Source organism: Dendrobates tinctorius, unplaced genomic scaffold, assembly GCF_039654945.1.
Source record: "Dendrobates tinctorius isolate UK_male_01 unplaced genomic scaffold, ASM3965494v1 ptg000037l, whole genome shotgun sequence".
NCBI classification, from domain to species: domain Eukaryota; kingdom Metazoa; phylum Chordata; class Amphibia; order Anura; family Dendrobatidae; genus Dendrobates; species Dendrobates tinctorius.
In genome coordinates this window covers 20,852,983-20,871,630 of record NW_027361705.1, presented here as the reverse complement: position 1 = coordinate 20,871,630, position 18,648 = coordinate 20,852,983, and the positions used below count along the sequence as shown (strand labels likewise).

General features: G+C 49.2%; 2 protein-coding genes across 2 annotated transcripts in view; both read left to right on the top strand.

Moving 5' to 3' along the window:
- Positions 1-18,648, top strand: part of PTDSS2 (phosphatidylserine synthase 2) — a 96,073-nt gene that overhangs the window by 19,810 nt on the left and 57,615 nt on the right. The window lies entirely within an intron of this gene.
- LOC141088034 (lamina-associated polypeptide 2, isoforms alpha/zeta-like) lies at positions 1,262-6,902 on the top strand. Its single transcript, XM_073573889.1, has 2 exons — positions 1,262-5,870; positions 5,965-6,902. Exons 1-2 carry the CDS (start codon positions 5,234-5,236, stop codon positions 6,282-6,284), a joined length of 957 nt encoding a protein of 318 aa, XP_073429990.1. The 5' UTR covers positions 1,262-5,233; the 3' UTR covers positions 6,285-6,902.

Here is an 18,648-nt window from a genome sequence, read left to right as displayed (position 1 = left end):
GCGGCCTCCGTGCATACGCTTGGAGCCTCCCCCCGCGGCCTCCGTGCATACGCTTGGAGCCTCCCCCCCCGCGGCCTCCGTGCATACGCTTGGAGCCTCCCCCCCCGCGGCCTCCGTGCATACGCTTGGAGCCTCCCCCCGCGGCCTCCGTGCATGCGCTGGGAGCCTCCCCCCGCGGCCTCCGTGCATACGCTTGGAGCCTCCCCCCGCGGCCTCCGTGCATACGCTTGGAGCCTCCCCCCCCGCGGCCTCCGTGCATACGCTTGGAGCCTCCCCCCCCGCGGCCTCCGTGCATACGCTTGGAGCCTCCCCCCGCGGCCTCCGTGCATGCGCTGGGAGCCCCCCCCCGTGGCCTCTGTGCATGCGCTGGGAGCCTCCCCCGCGGCCTCCGTGCATACGCTTGGAGCCTCCCCCCGCGGCCTCCGTGCATGCGCTGGGAGCCCCCCCCCCCCGTGGCCTCTGTGCATGCGCTGGGAGCCTCCCCCGCGGCCTCTGTGCATGCGCTGGGAGCCTCCCCCGCGGCCTCCGTGCATGCGCTGGGAGCCTCCCCCGCGGCCTCCGTGCATGCGCTGGGAGCCCCCCCCCCGCGGCCTCCGTATGTACACTGGGAGCCCTCTTCCCCCCCCCCCCCCCCCCCCCCGCGGCCTCCGTGCATACGCTTGGAGCCTCCCCCCTGCGGCCTCCGTGCATAGGCTTGGAGTCTCCCCCCCCCTGCGGCCTCCGTGCATAGGCTTGGAGTCTCCCCCCCCCCCCCTGCGGCCTCCGTGCATAGGCTTGGAGCCTCCCCCCCCCTGCGGCCTCCGTTCCGTGCATACGCTTGGAGCCTCCCCCCTGCGGCCTCCGTGCATAGGCTTGGAGTCTTCCCCCCCCCCCCCTGCGGCCTCCGTGCATAGGCTTGGAGCCTCCCCCCCCCTGCGGCCTCCGTTCCGTGCATACGCTTGGAGCCTCCCCCCGCGGCCTCCGTGCATACGCTTGGAGCCTCCCCCCCCGGCCTCCGTGCATACGCTTGGAGCCTCCCCCCCCCCCCCCCCTGCGGCCTCCGTGCATGCACTTGGAGCCTCCCCCCGCGGCCTCCGTGCATACGCTTGGAGCCTCCCCCCCGCGGCCTCCGTATGTACACTGGGAGCCCTCCCCCCCCCCCCCCCCCGCGGCCTCCATACATACGCTGGGAGCCCCCCACGGCCTCCGTATGTACACCAGGAGCCCTCCCCCCTCCCCCGCTGCCTCCATGCATACGCTGGGAGGCCCTCCCCCGCTGCCTCCATGCATAAGCTGGGAGGCCCTCCCCCGCTGCCTCCATGCATAAGCTGGGAGGCCCTCCCCCGCTGCCTCCATGCATAAGCTGGGAGGCCCTCCCCCGCTGCCTCCATGCATAAGCTGGGAGGCCCTCCCCCGCTGCCTCCATGCATAAGCTGGGAGGCCCTCCCCCGCTGCCTCCATGCATAAGCTGGGAGGCCCTCCCCCGCTGCCTCCATGCATAAGCTGGGAGGCCCTCCCCCGCTGCCTCCATGCATAAGCTGGGAGGCCCTCCCCCGCTGCCTCCATGCATAAGCTGGGAGGCCCTCCCCCGCTGCCTCCATGCATAAGCTGGGAGGCCCTCCCCCGCTGCCTCCATGCATAAGCTGGGAGGCCCTCCCCCGCTGCCTCCATGCATAAGCTGGGAGGCCCTCCCCCGCTGCCTCCATGCATAAGCTGGGAGGCCCTCCCCCGCTGCCTCCATGCATAAGCTGGGAGGCCCTCCCCCGCTGCCTCCATGCATAAGCTGGGAGGCCCTCCCCCGCTGCCTCCATGCATAAGCTGGGAGGCCCTCCCCCGCTGCCTCCATGCATAAGCTGGGAGGCCCTCCCCCGCTGCCTCCATGCATAAGCTGGGAGGCCCTCCCCCGCTGCCTCCATGCATACGCTGGGAGGCCCTCCCCCGCTGCCTCCATGCATACGCTGGGAGGCCCTCCCCCGCTGCCTCCATGCATACGCTGGGAGGCCCTCTTCTCGCTCCCTTTTCCCGGCGCTCTGTTCCTGTCTACTAATTGAATGACGTAGTCTCATCTGCTGTCTAATGTGTAAATTGGTGGTGTAAGCCTGCGCTCCTTCATGTATTAATCGTTGTTTGCTCCTTGAGAATTCAGATAGCAGGCGGTGGAGGCCATGGTGTGGCACGGGGACCGCTGTTTCCGTTTCAGCCCGCGAACCAGACTGGGGCAGCCATAGGGCCGGTTATGGGCCGCGGGCGGCAGTTTGCCCAGGTCTGCTCTAGCGCCGGTTAAATCTTCCTTCGACCATCACCGTTTGAGGGACGACTGAATGATGTGTAAAAATGGTTTGGGGTGCACAGATTTCTGTAGGGATTTGTTTCCTAAGTAAGTGACTATTCAGTCCTGGTATTTTTAGATACTTGGATGGAAATGGCACTGGCCAGTGAGCTGCTATTGCCCAAAGCTTAATAAACGGCCATGTCTGCATCCATGAGTCACGATCACGTCTAAATGCCGTGCCCTTTGGCAGGAATCTTGATGGCCTCAGTCCTGGCACTACTCTGGTATTTGTGATATGTGCAGCCCAGAAAGTATGCCACAGCGAAAGATCACTGGGGACTGAATGCCCCGACACATTTTACAAGATGGCAACATTTTTTAAATCTTGTATACGGTAATAGGAAAAACGTTCTTCCAGACCGGTGTAAGAGATGGTAAAGATTGAAAAGCAAAAATGGAAGCCAACAATGACCTGGGTACTCCTAAAGCAGATCTCACCCCCAATCTTCTGCAAAACAGGAGTCTGTGGATTCCCAATCCACCGATAGATTGGACCAGGGGGCACCACCTTCTGAACCAATCCGGGGGCCACACTAAAGATTAAAGTGATCATACATACCTTCTGTGACACTTGGGAATATCGGAAATATATACCATCAATGTCTGATGGGTGCAGATTCTTCTTGCAGGAATCTTGCCTCCAGAAATCCGCACTCACCCGCATGTTCACACTGAGTTTTCGGACTGATGTAGACATAGATTCTGCTCCTAAATCCACATCACACTTTGAATAAGGATCTGACTGGTTTTAATGACAAAAGCCCCTACAGTGCACACAAGGCTGTGTTTTTTTAATATTTGAAGATTTCACAGTAAAATTAATAGGAAACTTTTTCTGAGTATTTGAAGCATTTTTATGTGGATTTTCAGTACAAACCTCTTATAAATCCTCATAAAAGGGTGAATAGGCCCCAAAGAGGAAGAGGTGCTGTATGCACCTGGCAATAATGGGTCTTGGTTTTTTGCTTACTGGCTAATTTTTCATAATTCCCATAGACTACAGTGGAGTCAGACATGGAGGCCGCGTCTTCCTCGCAAGCTCACGGTACCATATGGGTTAAGAGACCCCATTCTCCTGATGTAGGAGGCATCCAGAGCCGTCTACACATACAGTGGACCTGTGAGACTAGCATTTTCCTGTTTGGGGGGGCGCACAGAATGGCATCACGGGCCACATGTGACCCCCGGCCTGCAGGTTTTGCACCTCTGGATGGCGCCAATCTTTCTGGCACATCCTGTGCACCATTCTTGCTGGTATAAAGATGGACCCCACAGCAGCCTCCTGTATAACTAACTGCGCACCAAGTCATAAAGGGGATCTGGCTCGTTGAGCAAGTAATTGGTGTCCTCTAATAAGTAACCAGTCTGGTGGCACGAGTTTGGTCTGGATGGGAGGCCAGCAGGAATGTGGACCATAAGTGTTCATAGATTTATCTGCTCAAGTCATTAGGCTGAAATGAGGTTTCCTACAGGTTAAGTCTCGGCCTTTATGGGATTTTTTCCGTTTTTTTTTCCCTTTAATAGTTAACTGAAATGAGTTGTATTTCACATGCACGTAATACGGTTATGTTCCGGTGACTTATTCCATGGTGTAGTAATAGGGTGGTGTAGAATAGTGATGTCAGCCCTTCATTTCCCTGTAGTTCTCCGCTGTCCTGGGCGCACTCCTGCCAGCTATAAAGTCCCTATAGTGGGACTGGCACATGACTTCTGCACATGCCGGCGTACCCAGATTTTTACTCTTCGCCACGACAGCACCCACTGGAGGTATCGGATCCGCCCATTTGGAACAGGAAACCCTACAGGAAAGATAAAAGGGGCGGTCCGCCTTTCCTCCTCAGTTTTGGTTTCCTGTTCCAAATGGAGCAGGATCCTGCAGGATCTTACCTGGGCCATGCATCCGCCTGTGCGGTCTCTTCGGGAACGGCAGGGGCTGCGGTCCGGAAGCAGCGTCGGGGGAGACTCCGTTTGACGGCTCCCCCCTCGTCTGGTGGCATAGTGGTAATGGCCGGGTCCGGGGAGGGCCGCCCGGTCTTACCAGGGAGCGGGCCGGTCTGGCATCCGGGGGATCCCCCCCCCCCCACATCGGTGGGGGTATAGCGTGGATGGTGAGGCCATGAGCGCGCGAGCCGTGCGTGTCAGTAGCGGTGGCGCGGGAGCGGGCCGGCGCCCGACGCTCCTATACCCCGGAAGTAATGGTTGAACTTCCGGGGTAAGATGGCGATGACGCGGCGCATGCGCCCTGTGACAGGGCGACTTCCTGGGGTACGATAAGTGTATAGATAAAACAGCGCTGCAACGTTGGAACCATGTCGTCCCCCACAGAGTCGCAGACCCCAGCAGGGGATTCAGCTGGGGGCAACTCCACCAGGGACCGCAGCGCCAGGACAGAGACTGCCCGCAGGAGCGAGGCAGCAGAAACCCGATCCAAACCGTCTCCGCCATCCGAACCGGTATTAAGCTTCACTGGGTGAGTGTGCAAAGTATATGCTCTACCTATTAAGCTAACCTCTTCTCCCCCCCCCCCTCCCCCCTCTCTTTACCTTTGACCTCCCACTTCAGTCAAAGAAAAAAGGAAAAACAAAACATAAAGAGTGCGCATTATGTTCAGAGCCTCTCCCTGACTCCTACCCCAAAAAACTCTGCAAACAATGCATTAAAGAGACCAGGCAGGGGTCGACGATATCTTCTAAGGATATCCGAGCCATAATTAGGGAGGAAATACAAGCCATCAACCGCGCCAGCACTCCCGCAGAGTCCAGTCATAGAAAACAGGTCATTGTTAGTTCAGAATCAGAGGAAGAACAGGAGTTAAACTCAGGCTCCGCATCCACGTCCTCATCATCATCCTCGGAGGTGGAAGGACGCGCATGTTTTCCACTGGACAGCGTAGATAACCTGGTAAAAGCGGTTAGAAATACTATGGGGTGTGAAGAGGAAAGGGGAGCCCAGACCGCGCAGGACATTATGTTTGCGGGATTGGCAGAGAAAAAGAGGAGATCATTTCCGGTGATACCGGCAATTAAAGATCTCATCAAAAGGGAGTGGGAAAAACATGACCAGAGGGGTTTTCTCCCATCCGCTTCAAAACGGAAGTACCCGTTCACTGATGAAGATCTATTAAAATGGACTAAAATACCAAAGGTGGACGCTGTCATATCCTCCACTTCCAAACAAACCTCGATCCCGGTCGAGGATGCAGGATTGTTAGCAGACCCAATGGACCGAAAGGCTGAATCTTCGCTCAAAAGGTCCTGGGAATCCACCACCGGGGTATTCAAACCCGCAATAGCCAGCACATGTACTGCTAGGTCAATGCTGGTATGGCTAGATCAATTAGACCAGCAGATTGAGCAAAGAGTGTCAAGGGAGAAACTGCGTGCAGCCATCCCGTTGATAAGAGGGGCAGCTGCCTTTATGGCAGACGCTTCAGCGGACACCCTAAGACTGGCAGCAAGGTCGGCAGCCCTGGTGAATAACGCCAGACGCGCGCTGTGGATAAAGAGCTGGAAAGGGGATGCACAGTCAAAATCCAAAATTAGTGCAACCCCATGCGAGGGTGAGTTCCTCTTCGGAAAAGCCTTAGACGAAATTCTCGCCAAGGCAAAAGAAAGGAAAAAGGCCTTCAGTGATTCTCCCATTCCGTTTTATAGGAAAACCTTTAAGAGACGGCCATTCGGGAGAAGAAGACAATCGGACAGAACGAATAGATGGGCCACGAAAGACGAAAAGCAGAAGGGTACCATCTTCAGAGGGCCAACATATAGGAGAGATAAAAATTAAAAGTTTAGACCCACCAGTTGGGAGTAGATTAAAAAATTTTTTTACCAAGTGGGAACAAATTACGTTAAACCCATGGATTTTGAACATAATCAAGGAAGGAATAAAGATTGAATTCCTTCGGATCCCCTATGAGTTCTTTGTTATAACTCGCCTTAATTCCTCACTTCAGCAAAAGGCTCTCGAAGACTAGATTCGAGTCCTGATAGCTAAAAAAGTTTTAGTTGACGTCCCTGAGGAACAACAGGGTAGAGGCTTTTACTCTCCCCTGTTTTTGGTGTCTAAACCAGACGGTACATTTAGAACCATTATTAATTTAAAGAAGCTAAATTCATTTATAAAAAAATTATAAGTTCAAAATGGAATCAATTAGATCCACTATAAAGCTTCTTTTCCCAAATTGCGTAATGGCAGGGATTGATTTAAAAGATGCTTATTATCATCTCCCTATACACAACAGATTCCAGAAATACCTAAGAGTCGCAGTGGAAGTCGAGGGAAGGATTCATCATTTCCAATACGCGGCAATGCCCTTCGGGCTTTCCACGGCACCAAGAATATTTACCAAGGTGATGGCAGAAGTGATGGCCTACCTTCGCCAAAAGGACACACTAATTGTGCCATATCTAGACGACTTCCTAGTAATTGGGAATTCAGTCAAACAATGTACTGAACGCGTGACTGACGCAATCTCCTCTTTTCAGAGCCTTGGCTGGATCATCAATATCCAAAAGTCCAGACTCGATCCGCAATCTCTCCAGACATTTCTAGGATTTCAACTAGATTCCTTGACCCAGAGATGTCTACTACCCCAGGTAAAAATCATCCTCACAAAACAAAAAATACAAGCAGCTATAGATAAACCACGTGTATCCTTAAGAGGAGCAATGTCACTATTAGGATCACTAAATTCTTGCACCCCGGCAGTCCGGTGGGCCCAGTACCATGTCCGTACGCTACAACACCAGATCCTCCAGGAGGATAAGCGACATAGTGGTCATTTACAGAGCAAAATAACCCTGTCACAAGAAGTCTTGACTTCCCTAGAGTGGTGGTTAGACGATGACCATTTATGTTCAGGAGTTCCATGGGTTATAGTTCCATCCTGTATCGTAACCACCGATGCCAGTCCCCAGGGCTGGGGAGCCCACATGGAGAATGGGTTTTATCAGGGAAGGTGGAGTAAAGAGGAATGTGATTACTCATCTAATTTAAAAGAACTGACTGCAGTGTTCTATGCTCTATACAACTTCCTTCCGCAGCTCCAACAGAAGCATGTAAGGATCCTGTCGGACAATACCACCACAGTGGCATATATAAACAGACAAGGAGGAACTTGATCAGAGACTCTGATGTCTTCAGCGGCAAGAATTTTAAACTTAGCAGAAAACTATTTTTTGTCCCTCTCGGCCCTTCATATCAGAGGCGAGAGCAATCAAAAGGCAGACTTCCTAAGCCGTCACACTCTACGACAAGGAGAGTGGTGCCTCAATCGGAAGGTCTTCAGGGACATAGTAGCCGCATGGGGACAACCCGAGGTGGATCTTTTCGCCACAAGGGAGAACAGGCAGATAAAAACATTTGCCTCCCTATCTCCGTCAGATCACCCAGACATACTGGACGCCTTTCTAGTTCCATGGAATTTCAACCTGGCGTATGCGTTCCCTCCATTGATCCTCCTACCTCAAGTAATTCGGAAGATCAGAGACGACAAAGCAAGAATAATCTTAATAGCACCGTTCTGGCCAAAAAGACTGTGGTTTTCGTGGCTGCAGATTATGTCAATAACAGATCCTTGGATCCTTCCGACTGCCAATCTACTCTCCCAAGGCCCCTTTTTCCACCCTCAAGTGCTCAGCTTGCACTTGACGGCGTGGAATTTGAGAGGCAGTTATTGAGGACAAGAGGATTCGCGGAGTCCTTAATTACTACACTACTACAAAGTAGAAAACAGTCCACAACCCAAATTTACACTAGAATATGGAAAAAATTTCTTCAATTCCATACAGTACCTCATACAGCAGAAGTTCCGATAATCCCAATCTTGGAATTTCTGCAGAAGGGGAAAGACTTAGGCTTAGCAGTAAATACACTGAGAGTACAAATATCGGCATTAGGAGCACTATATGGCCATAATATAGCAGGCAACAAGTGGATAACTCGTTTTATTACAGCATGTGAACGAATAGCTCCAATCCACATACCCTCCGTCCCTACATGGGATCTAAATCTGGTCTTAGACGCCCTAACGGTAGACCCCTTTGAGCCGATCGACACAATACCCTTCAAATACTTAGCACTTAAAATGGCCCTCTTAGTATCACTAACCTCAGCTAGAAGAGTGGGTGATATCCAAGCCTTGTCAATAGATCCACCTTTTTTCCAAGAATACCAAGACAGATTAGTATTAAAACCAGACCCTGCCTACCTGCTAAAAGTGGCAACAAAATACCATAGATCTCAGGAGATACTCCTCCCAACCTTCTATAAAAATCCCTCTACTCCGGAAGAGCAGAAGTTCCATACTCTGGACGTCAAAAGAACTGTCCTAAAATGTATTGAGAGGTCCAACAGTTGGAGGCAGAGTAGGGCCCTATTTGTTTCATTTCAGGGCTGTAAGAAGGGGTATGGAGTCACGAAGAGCACCATTTCCCGGTGGATCAGAGAGGCCATTCGTTTAGCCTACTCCGCAAAAAACGAAGATCCTCCAGGGAACATCAGGGCGCATTCCACCAGGGCAATGGCAACCTCTTGGGCGGAAAAGGGAGATGTTCCGATTGAAACTATATGTAAGGCGGCAGTTTGGTCATCCCCTTCTACCTTCTATAACCACTACAGACTTGATCTTTCATCAACCTCTGACTTAAGCTTTGGCAGGACTATCCTTGGCACGGTGGTCCCACCCAGGTGATGGTCTCTGGAATCTCTTCAGTGGGTGCTGTCGTGGCGAAGAGTAAAAAGCCGGATTACTTACCGGTAATGCTCTTTTAATGAGTCCACGACAGCACCCGCTCACTTCCCCCCCTAAGGATATCAATAGTTAAAGTATATTAACCAAATAATGGATAAGAAAGATGTTAAAATAAGAGAACATTGCCTAATCCTTGGCGGTCCTTCTGGTACTCTGAAACGTAAAACTGAGGAGGAAAGGCGGACCGCCCCTTTTATCTTTCCTGTAGGGTTTCCTGTTCCGAATGGGCGGATCCGATACCTCCAGTGGGTGCTGTCGTGGACTCATTTAAAAGAGCATTACCGGTAAGTAATCCGGCTTTTTGCAGGATGAAGGCCCTCTTCGATAACTCGGGCAACGTTTTTCCTGAAGCCTCTTTTTTGTTTTTTGTTTTTTCGTGTCTTTCTGGACATTTCTTGCAGCACCTTTGCCGCCGGCTTTTTTTTTTTTTTTCTTGTATGTATAAAATGGAGCATCGGGAGAGTTGTCAGGTCACTTCTGGGAACCGCTCCTAGAGTTTGAAAAAGCTGGTAAAACGCCCAAAAGACTGAGCATGTGCACAGCAAGTGGCTCGTACCCTGCAAGGGCGAATGTTCTTTTTTTTTTTTTTTTTTTTTTTTTTTTTTTTTTTTTTTTTTTACACTGAACCTGACCTCCTATTGTGAGGCCTGTATGGTCTCAGCCATGTAGGAGACTGATACCCTGGCTGTTTCAAAGAAAACACTGTTTTAAATGCTGCCGTGGACCGAGCAGCACCGGAGACTAGTCAGACAGGCGGGCCCCTGCTACCACGTATAGGGAAAGACCTGTCGGTCCACTAGTGTCTCGGCCTCTGGTGCCTCTTAGCATGTTTTTCTCTGAAGTCACATACATGGCTGAGATCATATATCCAGTGTGTGACTGATAACCTGTGTACGCGGTGTTGCGGTTTTATGACTGCACTGTGTGTCGGTACTGCTTGCTTGGAGCAGTAAAATGTAACCTCGGAGCGTTTTTTAACTCCTTGAGAAATGTGAACCTGTTCTGCTGGTTCTTCGGTGTTCCTGCCCTTGGTGGTGAGAGGTCAGGTGAATGGCGCTATCGCTTTGCTTGGTGCAAGCGCTTTCTTTTTCCGTTGCCATTCTTAAGTGTTCATTGTTAAGTGTAAGTGCGCGGCTTGGCAACCGTGAGGAATGCCGTGGGGGGGGTTGTTTGTCGTTTGTGTGCAGAGTTGGTGTACACCCAGCATTTTGTTAATGCCGTCGTCCTCACGCCCTTAGGGTTACATATTTAGAAGCCTTCAATTCATTTAAAGGAATTCAAAGTGTAGCAAATGCAAAAAAAAAGTTCCCAGCAATTCTGCCTTCTATATATACTTTTGTTCACCCTATCTTGTGATATCGCACTCCGCACTGAAATCTGAAGCATTCTCTGGCATCTGTCTTGGCCCATTGACCCTTTCGGCTTCCTCCTTGTAGCAAACCTGAAGCTGGGACCGGTAGACATAGGCCCCACCTACTTAGCCCCGCCCACTCATCCTTCTGCCCGGAATGGAAGGTAACCCCCACGAGCACAGGATTTTGCTTTAGGAGCATGCAGGTCCCCGAGCGGGCTGACGGACACTGTGGGCAAGTTTGTTTTTCTTTTATAATTTAACTCTGTGTTTTGTCCCTTTTTAAATAACATCAATGTTATGTTATGGCGTCCAGTGCCTAGTGCTAGACGTACTCTGATTTTTAATATTACAACCAATTATTTCATGTGTATAAACTGTATTGTGCATCATGTTTACCGTCCTGCAGGCAGCCGTGCTTTTTACAGCATTGATCAGAGACCTCTGCCATTTAAAGAGAGTGTGTCACCCCTCAAAATGCAAGCTATTTATCCATACATATGGGGGCTCTGATCTATCCCACTCGTAGCATAGATAGTACGTCTCTTGTTTTATGTAAAGGGTCCTCAGTGCACCCTTAGCTTGGCCAAGTGCTCCGTGCACTGCTCAGCCCTTCAATTGCATTCCTCCACCTGATGATCGCGCTTTCATTGGAGCACTGCTGGGATTGAATCCTCAGCTCTGCACACACTGACACTGTGGGAGCCCAATGAGCACTGGCACACAGTCAGTGCTGTCACCTCCCCCCCTTCAGCATCAGGCCTCCAGCTACTGTGTGATCCTGTGCACAGCAAGCGGCCACGACGGGAGGATGAGAACACATACACACACACGCACAATCGCGCACGCACATACACACGTGTGTGTGTGTGTGTGTGTGTGTATATGTGTGTATATATATGTATGTATATATATATATATATATATATATATATATATATATATATATATATATATATATATATATATATATATATATATATTTATTATAAAACACGAGTTAAGTATTGAATATTTTATGGCAGCCACTTTACTTAAATGAGTATATATGGTTTAATTAGCATTTTGGGCGTGGCAATCCCTTTTAGCCTTTTGAATAGAGATTACCAGTGGCTCTTCCCAGATTTCATTCTCCATCTGGACGAACACGTGACTGATGCAGCCAATTACTGATTATGACTGTGACTTAAGCCCCCGTTACACACTACGATATCGCTAGCAATATCGCTGTAAAGTCACCGATTTTGTGACGTTATAGCGATATTGCTAGCGATATCGCTGCATGTGATACTTACCTCCGACCGGCTCCCCCGCTGGTTATCGCTGATTGCGCGAGAAGCTGCTGGACCATTCCTCGTCGTCCACTTCCTGCTGGGCTTCCTGCTGTGACGACGAGCGACGCGTGGAGCCGGGCGGGAGGACGCAGGATCGCCGCGTCTAACAGGTAAGTAGCAACCCCAGCGATGTCGCTGGTGAGATCTGCCTGAGTGGCAGCTCACTAGCGACCACCTAGCGATGCACCAGCAATCCTAACCGCGTCATATCGCTGGTCGGGATCGCTGGTGAGTCGCTAGGTGTAACGGTACCCTAAGGCGACAGATCTGTTTTTCACAGTCCAATGCATGGACTGGCCACAGGTCTCGACAGCTTCATGTAAAGCAGTCTCGTTCGGTTCAGGAGACCCTCAGCCAGATTGTGCATTGGACCATGAATCGCGATTTCATGAAGATACCCTGATAGTTGGGGATCTCAAACTTCTCAAAGAGCTGTCAGATCCCACTACCAATCCCCCATATGAGCTCACCAAGGGGAGGTATGTGGGCCTAACCAGATAATCAGTGTTTGGGTTTTGGCCTTGTGAGTGCTGGAAGGTACCGGTTGCTGTGGAACTTTTGGTTTTCCTAAGGAGTACCTCCCTACACTAAGCACTGAGCCATTTCTGTGACATCAGGTTTAGTACTTTTCTTTTGTTATCCATTTTCGGTAACTTGTATATACCGTAGTGTTTTCCCATTTTATATCCTCTTTGTATATTATAAACACTGCCTCCCTTTCTGGATTAAATATATAAAATGTAATCGTTCTGTTCTCTTGCTCTGTAAACCGCACCCCTGAAGCCATATGCTGCCTGTAACAGGTGTCCAGTCGGACTGTATAAGTGGTTGGTGATGGCAGCTAGTACAGTAATTCCTTTTTATTGTCCATCACTCATAAGTCAATTGTGTGTAATTGTCCTGACAATTGGCGGCAGCAGAGTTGCGTCCCCTGACAAACTGGTGCCAGTGGTGGGATCTGCATGATCTCTCCAGTGTTATCTGGAACAGTCACCATATAGTGTCACAGATATGCAGCCACCCAACTTCTCCGAGTAATTATTGATGGCTGTGGGCTTCAGCTGCGAGACCTGTGACCATCCACTGATTGCCGATCGGTCCTCATTTTGGAAAGCATTCCAGATGATATAATGGACTGCTCATTCATCTCTCTCCGATCCTTTCGATGGGTGGCAGCGCATCCAAATTCTGCCCCTAGCTTTTCTGGGTGACAACGGATGAAGGACAGTTTAGACCTTTTGAGATTCAGTGGTTTTCCCCTGTCAGCTGTTCTCCCACACTGAAGAGCTCTGCTTCATAAGGGAAAGTGCAGATTGTTGGGAGCAGCGTGGAGCATGTGGAAGGCTTGGGATAAAAGAGCCTTTACCGTGGAGGGCACGTCAAAGCACCTGCAAAATGGAAAGTTGCTGGGAAATGCTTAATGGCCTGTGGTTAATGTGTTCAGGGCTTATTACTGAACAAGAGGACTTTTTCCATGTCTGGTGTAGAAATGCAAGTTGTGGTTTTCAATGTCATGTTTAATAAAAGCGGCAGGGTTTCCATACAAATCTTTCTGGAGAACTAGTGCACAGGATCGTGGCGGAGCTGCAGTCTCCATCATTATAGCACTTGCTTCTATAATTGATGCATTGTTAGCTGGAGCCCTCTGCGAAAACCGTGCAGGTCACATGGTGTAGCCAGAGACAAGAGGACAAGGATTTAGTTGCCTTTTCTGTACATCTGAGTCACGTTCACATAAATTACACCTATATCTTAAGGATAACTACCATACCCTAAATAAGAATTTTAAAGACTTGTGACCCATCTTTTCATATTTCTGATGTAAGAAACAAACTTACACTAGATTTTTTTTTTTTTTTTACTTTAACAGTATGCCCTTCAATTGGTGCTACTCCAATCATTCTGGAACAGTTTTTGTTTTGTGTCCTTCCATTCCAATCAAAATCTCAGTTTGCAGTCACTGTGTTTCGAGGAACAGCCCCCTCATCAGTGCTGTGTGAGAGGTGTTTGATGGGCATCCAAGGGTAACTCTTCTCCTTGCGAAGAGTGACATGTCAAGCCTGACTTGCCAAGATGAGGAGACTTTTAAGCTGCAGTGCTTCCTCTGTGAAATACCCCGAAACAGTGTCTGCAAATTGAGGTTCTGGTTTTGGCTTTTAGCCTAAGTCATGTGACAACGCTCGTTGGAGAGTCGACATTTACTCTTAAGGCCCCGTCACACATAGCGATCTCGCTAGCGAGATCGCTGCTGAGTCACAAGTTTTGTGACACAACAGCGATCTCACCAGCGAGATCACTGTGTGTGACAGCGATCAGCGACTGGCCCCCCTACCGGTATCGCTGATCGCGCTTGGAAACCTCTGGACATTTCTTCCATCGCTGGTCTCCCGCAGGCCAGCACGCATCGAGAATGACCGCGAGACGTCTTGCTCCTGCAAGATCTTGACGTCATTGTGGTCATTCTCGCAAAGGATTACTGGGACCGGGAGCGTGGAGAGAGGCGGGAAGGCTGCGCAGGACGCCGGTAGGTTAGAATAACAATTTTTTTTATTTTAATTCTATTATTTACAGGGATATGGTACCCGAAGCCCGGAGGACAGTCTCCTCTCCTCCGGACCGTGGGTACCATCCACAAACGTTCTGCTTACTTTTCGCATGGTGGGCATAGCCACATGCGGGAAGTAAGCAGAACAATGCAATCCTATGGGTGCGGGATCGCCGCGATTCCGCTAAATTAATGAGCATGCTGCGTTTTTTACAGCGATTCCGCCACGGAAAAAAACGCAGCATTAACACAGCATTGCAGAATCCCATAGGATTGCATGGGATGCTTATTTTTCGCGTTTTCACAGCAAAATCGCGTGTTTAAAAGGAAAACGCGAAAAAACCGCCATGTGTGAACTCGGCCTAAAGAGTAAAATTGACATACTGCCATGCCCAATGGCCTCACAATGCCTTATAGTGCTCTATCGTTATCTAAACCCACAAACTAGACCCACAGAATGCTACTAAATGGGTCTGTACAGCAACAGGAGCGGCATAGGCGGGGCTGGAAGGCAAATTAGTTTCCATCATCATCATTAATTATTATCATTATTTGATTTTGGCGGTGTCTGCCATGTACTGATGAAGTAACTACAGTTCTTCATTTTCCTCCTTGCAATGCTTATGTAATGTTGTCTCGAACTGTGGAGTTCCGAAATGTCTGACCGAAGTTACTGTATAACTACAGGAATGTCATTTAGCATGATGGTCCACATATTTACCGAATTATGAAGAGCCTATAACCTCAGGCTAACACATAAAACCCCCTCCTCGTCTGTGTCCAGTGGTTTGTTCCACAACAAACCGTTCTCTGCTCAGCCGAATCTGTGGAATAGACCACTAACGGAGGGGCTCTGGGTGTCTTTCTGGAACTAGTGTAGTCAGGTATCCGTGCCTTGTCAGGGTCAGTCTGTCTTTGCAGTTTTTTTCTGCTTTCTTACTTTCTGCTCTATAGCAGAAATCGAGAGAAGAAACTCCTGGTAGCCCAACTGGCCAGCAAACACCGCCCCCCCCCCCCCCCCCCAATTGTCATTGTGCTGTGCGCTATTCATGAATTCAGGTAGGGACACACTATTCTGGAACAAACCAATGAGAGTGAAAGGAATCAAAATAATCAAAAACATGACTATTATTTTTTTTTTATGAGAAGCTTATGTTAAGGCCATATAGATGTTTACTTTCCCTGTTACATTTATTTTTGGTATAAAATTTTGTAGTTATATTGTAAGTTCACGTGTTTGAATTCTGCAAAACTGCGGTCACCCAGAATGCCTTGTTGGCTTGAAGGAGAAGCATTACCATAGGTATGGCATTGCAGGTCCCACAACGTGGGGTGGGTCGTCGCTTATGGTGAAAGTTGTGGGTACCACTGCGATGTAGGATAAATGACCCAGTGGATTGCCCACTAATATTAGCACTGGTGACTTGTTATCTGGGGTATGGGGGTACTCGCACAGTAATTCCCTGTGATCTGTCTCCCAGCATTACAGCCACGTTAATCGACTAATGATGTGGTCGTCACCTGTTTCCATTAATGACCAGTAGGCCTATGAATGCAATTCTGTAGACACACATACACATCTAATCCAACCTTTTGTGTATGGCAGTCCCAGGCTCTCTCCCAACACATGCCTGTGGTGTTAAGACTTAACTTGCTGTTTCTCGAGAAGCGTGCTGCCTCCTGGCTAACAGCTCATGGTGGGTGCTGTGCTCCTGACTGAGCATTCGGACCAGCAGTGTAGCTGTGCTACTGCTCTGGGCTGAGTGCTCTCCCACGCTGAAAGCCGAGCCAGCTTTGCCTCTGCAATGTTGGAAGAGAGCAAGGGCACTTGGGCCGGCCGGATGCATCCAGCTTCAGAGCAGGATTTACATCCTCTATCCGCCCCTTCACTACTCGAACATTTGACAGTTTGCACCTGTGGCCTGTAACTTGGGCATTGAACTGTAAACTAGAGAAATGAAAAATTATTTTTTTGAGAATGGAGAAGATTTTTAATTGCATGTAAATGGGAAAGTTAATTTTGCTTCAAGCACTTTGGAATTTTTCCCATTTAAGTAGATGAGATGACCCGATTTAAGGATCGTGTAGTTTTAATTTAAACGCCTGATCCTTTCATTCCCACGGGAGATCCGAGATTCTACACCAGCACTTTCCATTTCACATATGTATGGTGTTGTGGAAGCCTCATTATATGCTCGGGCCCTGGGATGACATTGCCATTAGCACATAGTCTGTTCCAAAATGCTTGTGGGTTCTGAGAATTAATTAGAAAGTGACTTGGGAGGGATATGTTAATATTGTACAGAAAGGTGAGAACCCCATATTGGATATATCTCTAGCAAGCCATAAGACTTCATCTTTTACTTAATTGATTAAAATACATACGTGGTTTATATAAAAATGTCCCAAATCTGCCCTCTATTTATGTACTTTCAGGAAGACTTTCTATTATACACCTTCAATAGATGGCACCCTTGGTGTGTCCCCATTATATGGCAGAACAAGACATAAATTGGTTTACAAGTCCCCCCCCCCCCCCCCCCCAACATGTTATCACGCCTTGTCCCATCCCTTGACGCCTCACATGCGGTGAAGCATGTTGGGGTTCTGAGACTTGTATACGGACCTTCCATTGTCGACATTCAGTAGCCGGTCTGTCATGTAGAGGTGTAATCTTATGCTGATTGCGTGTTAGTTGTTCTAAGGTTTTCCAGTCTCTTCCTTCCTCTAGATAATGCCGATGCATTTAGAAGAATAGTTCTTTTATCGTTATTGGCTAGTAGTCCAGATCAGGATCGGGTTCTGTGCTGGATGACTATCTGACTGTTTCTAGTTACTCGTCTGGTGCAGACAAGTTCTCAGGAACACCTTCCCGCCTCCTCAATTATCTATTAGCAGCAGAAGATGATGAGAAGCTGCAGTGTCAGGTCTTGTAAAACGGGACCAGTCACTATAGTCTGCTGCTAGTACTGCAGGGTTTACATGTCTGCTATTGGAAGATACACTACTCACAAAAATTAGAGATATTTGGCTTTTGGTTGAAATTTCAGGATTATCCTAAAATGCCCTCTAACTTTTTCAGGAGAACTTAACGTGACCACATCTAAACTTCTGAATGCCCATGTCCAACTGTTCAGTGTTTCAGTACTTTTTCCACAACTTGCTGTTCTCTAGCAAGGAGCTTAATGGTAAAATTGACAACCGGTGTTTTTTCCATGAATTGGCCAATAAATTTCAGGGTTCAATTAGAATTGGTATTACAGTCCTCCTCATCACGCTCTTCACATTTTGACATCATGAGACAAAGACAACACCAAACAACTGGTCACCAGTGCGTTGCCACTGTGAGGCTTCAAGCAGGACGTTCTCAGATGGAAGTGACCACTGAGCTTAGAGTGTCAGTCATCAGCAGGGTACAACATAGAGACTGGAAGAGTCACAGAAAGACAGAAGTGGACGTCCTTTGCTTCATTGGGAACAATGCCCTTCGGAATCAGATGGTGATTGCCACATCTCCAGGTACATTTAGAGGACGTGAGAGGCACCCAAGTGTCACGTCAGACCATTCAAAACTGTTTACATCAGCGAGATCTGCGTACTAGATGACCTGCAAGGGTACCTGACCTCACCACCATGCACAGGCGACATCTACGCTGGACGAGGGACCAGTGGGCCTCAGTGCTGTTCACTGATGAAAGTGGATTCACGAGGAGCAGAAGTTATGACCGCCAACTATGTTGGAGACATCAAGGAGCGCGTGATGCATCAGCCACTGTTGTCACCAGACAAGCCTTTGGTGGTTTTAATGTGGGCGGGTGTGTCTAGTCAATAAGAACTGCCCTACACTTTGTCAGTGGCACAGTAACAAGCCACAACTTCTTGAAGAACATAATTCAGTCATTGTGTCACTGCATGAACACCACAGGCCTAATTTCATCTTCATGGCTGACCATGCTCCAGCTCTTCAAGGTTTACATAATTAGGGAGCAGCTGCTGGTGATTGTTGTACCTCACATGGTGTGGCCTGTACTTCTTCCAGACCTCAATCCCATAGGAAACCTATTGGATCAGCCGAGTCGCCGTGTAGAGGCTCGTAACTCTGTACCCCAGAACCTCAATGACCTGAGGGCCACCCTTCAAGAAGAGTGGGATGCCATGCCTCAGCAGACAGTAACTCCACTTGTGAAAAGCAGGGGACGTCGTTGTCAGCTGTAATTGATGCTTAAGGCCACATGTTGACATTTAATTTTGGGCTATGCCCACCAGTGTTATTGGCTTTTGTTTCAATAAATTGTTTGAGATGAGGAAATCCCCACTGCTTGCCTCTATTTAAAGGAATATCTTGAACTTAGCAAA

Coding starts and splice junctions, on each gene's coding strand:
- LOC141088034 (XM_073573889.1), top strand. CDS start 5,234: ATGGGGTGTGAAGAGGAAAGGGGAGCCCAGACCGCGCAGGACATTATG. Junction 5,871..5,964: donor TAGTGCAACCCCATGCGAGG/GTGAGTTCCTCT, acceptor TCCGTTTTATAG/GAAAACCTTTAAGAGACGGC.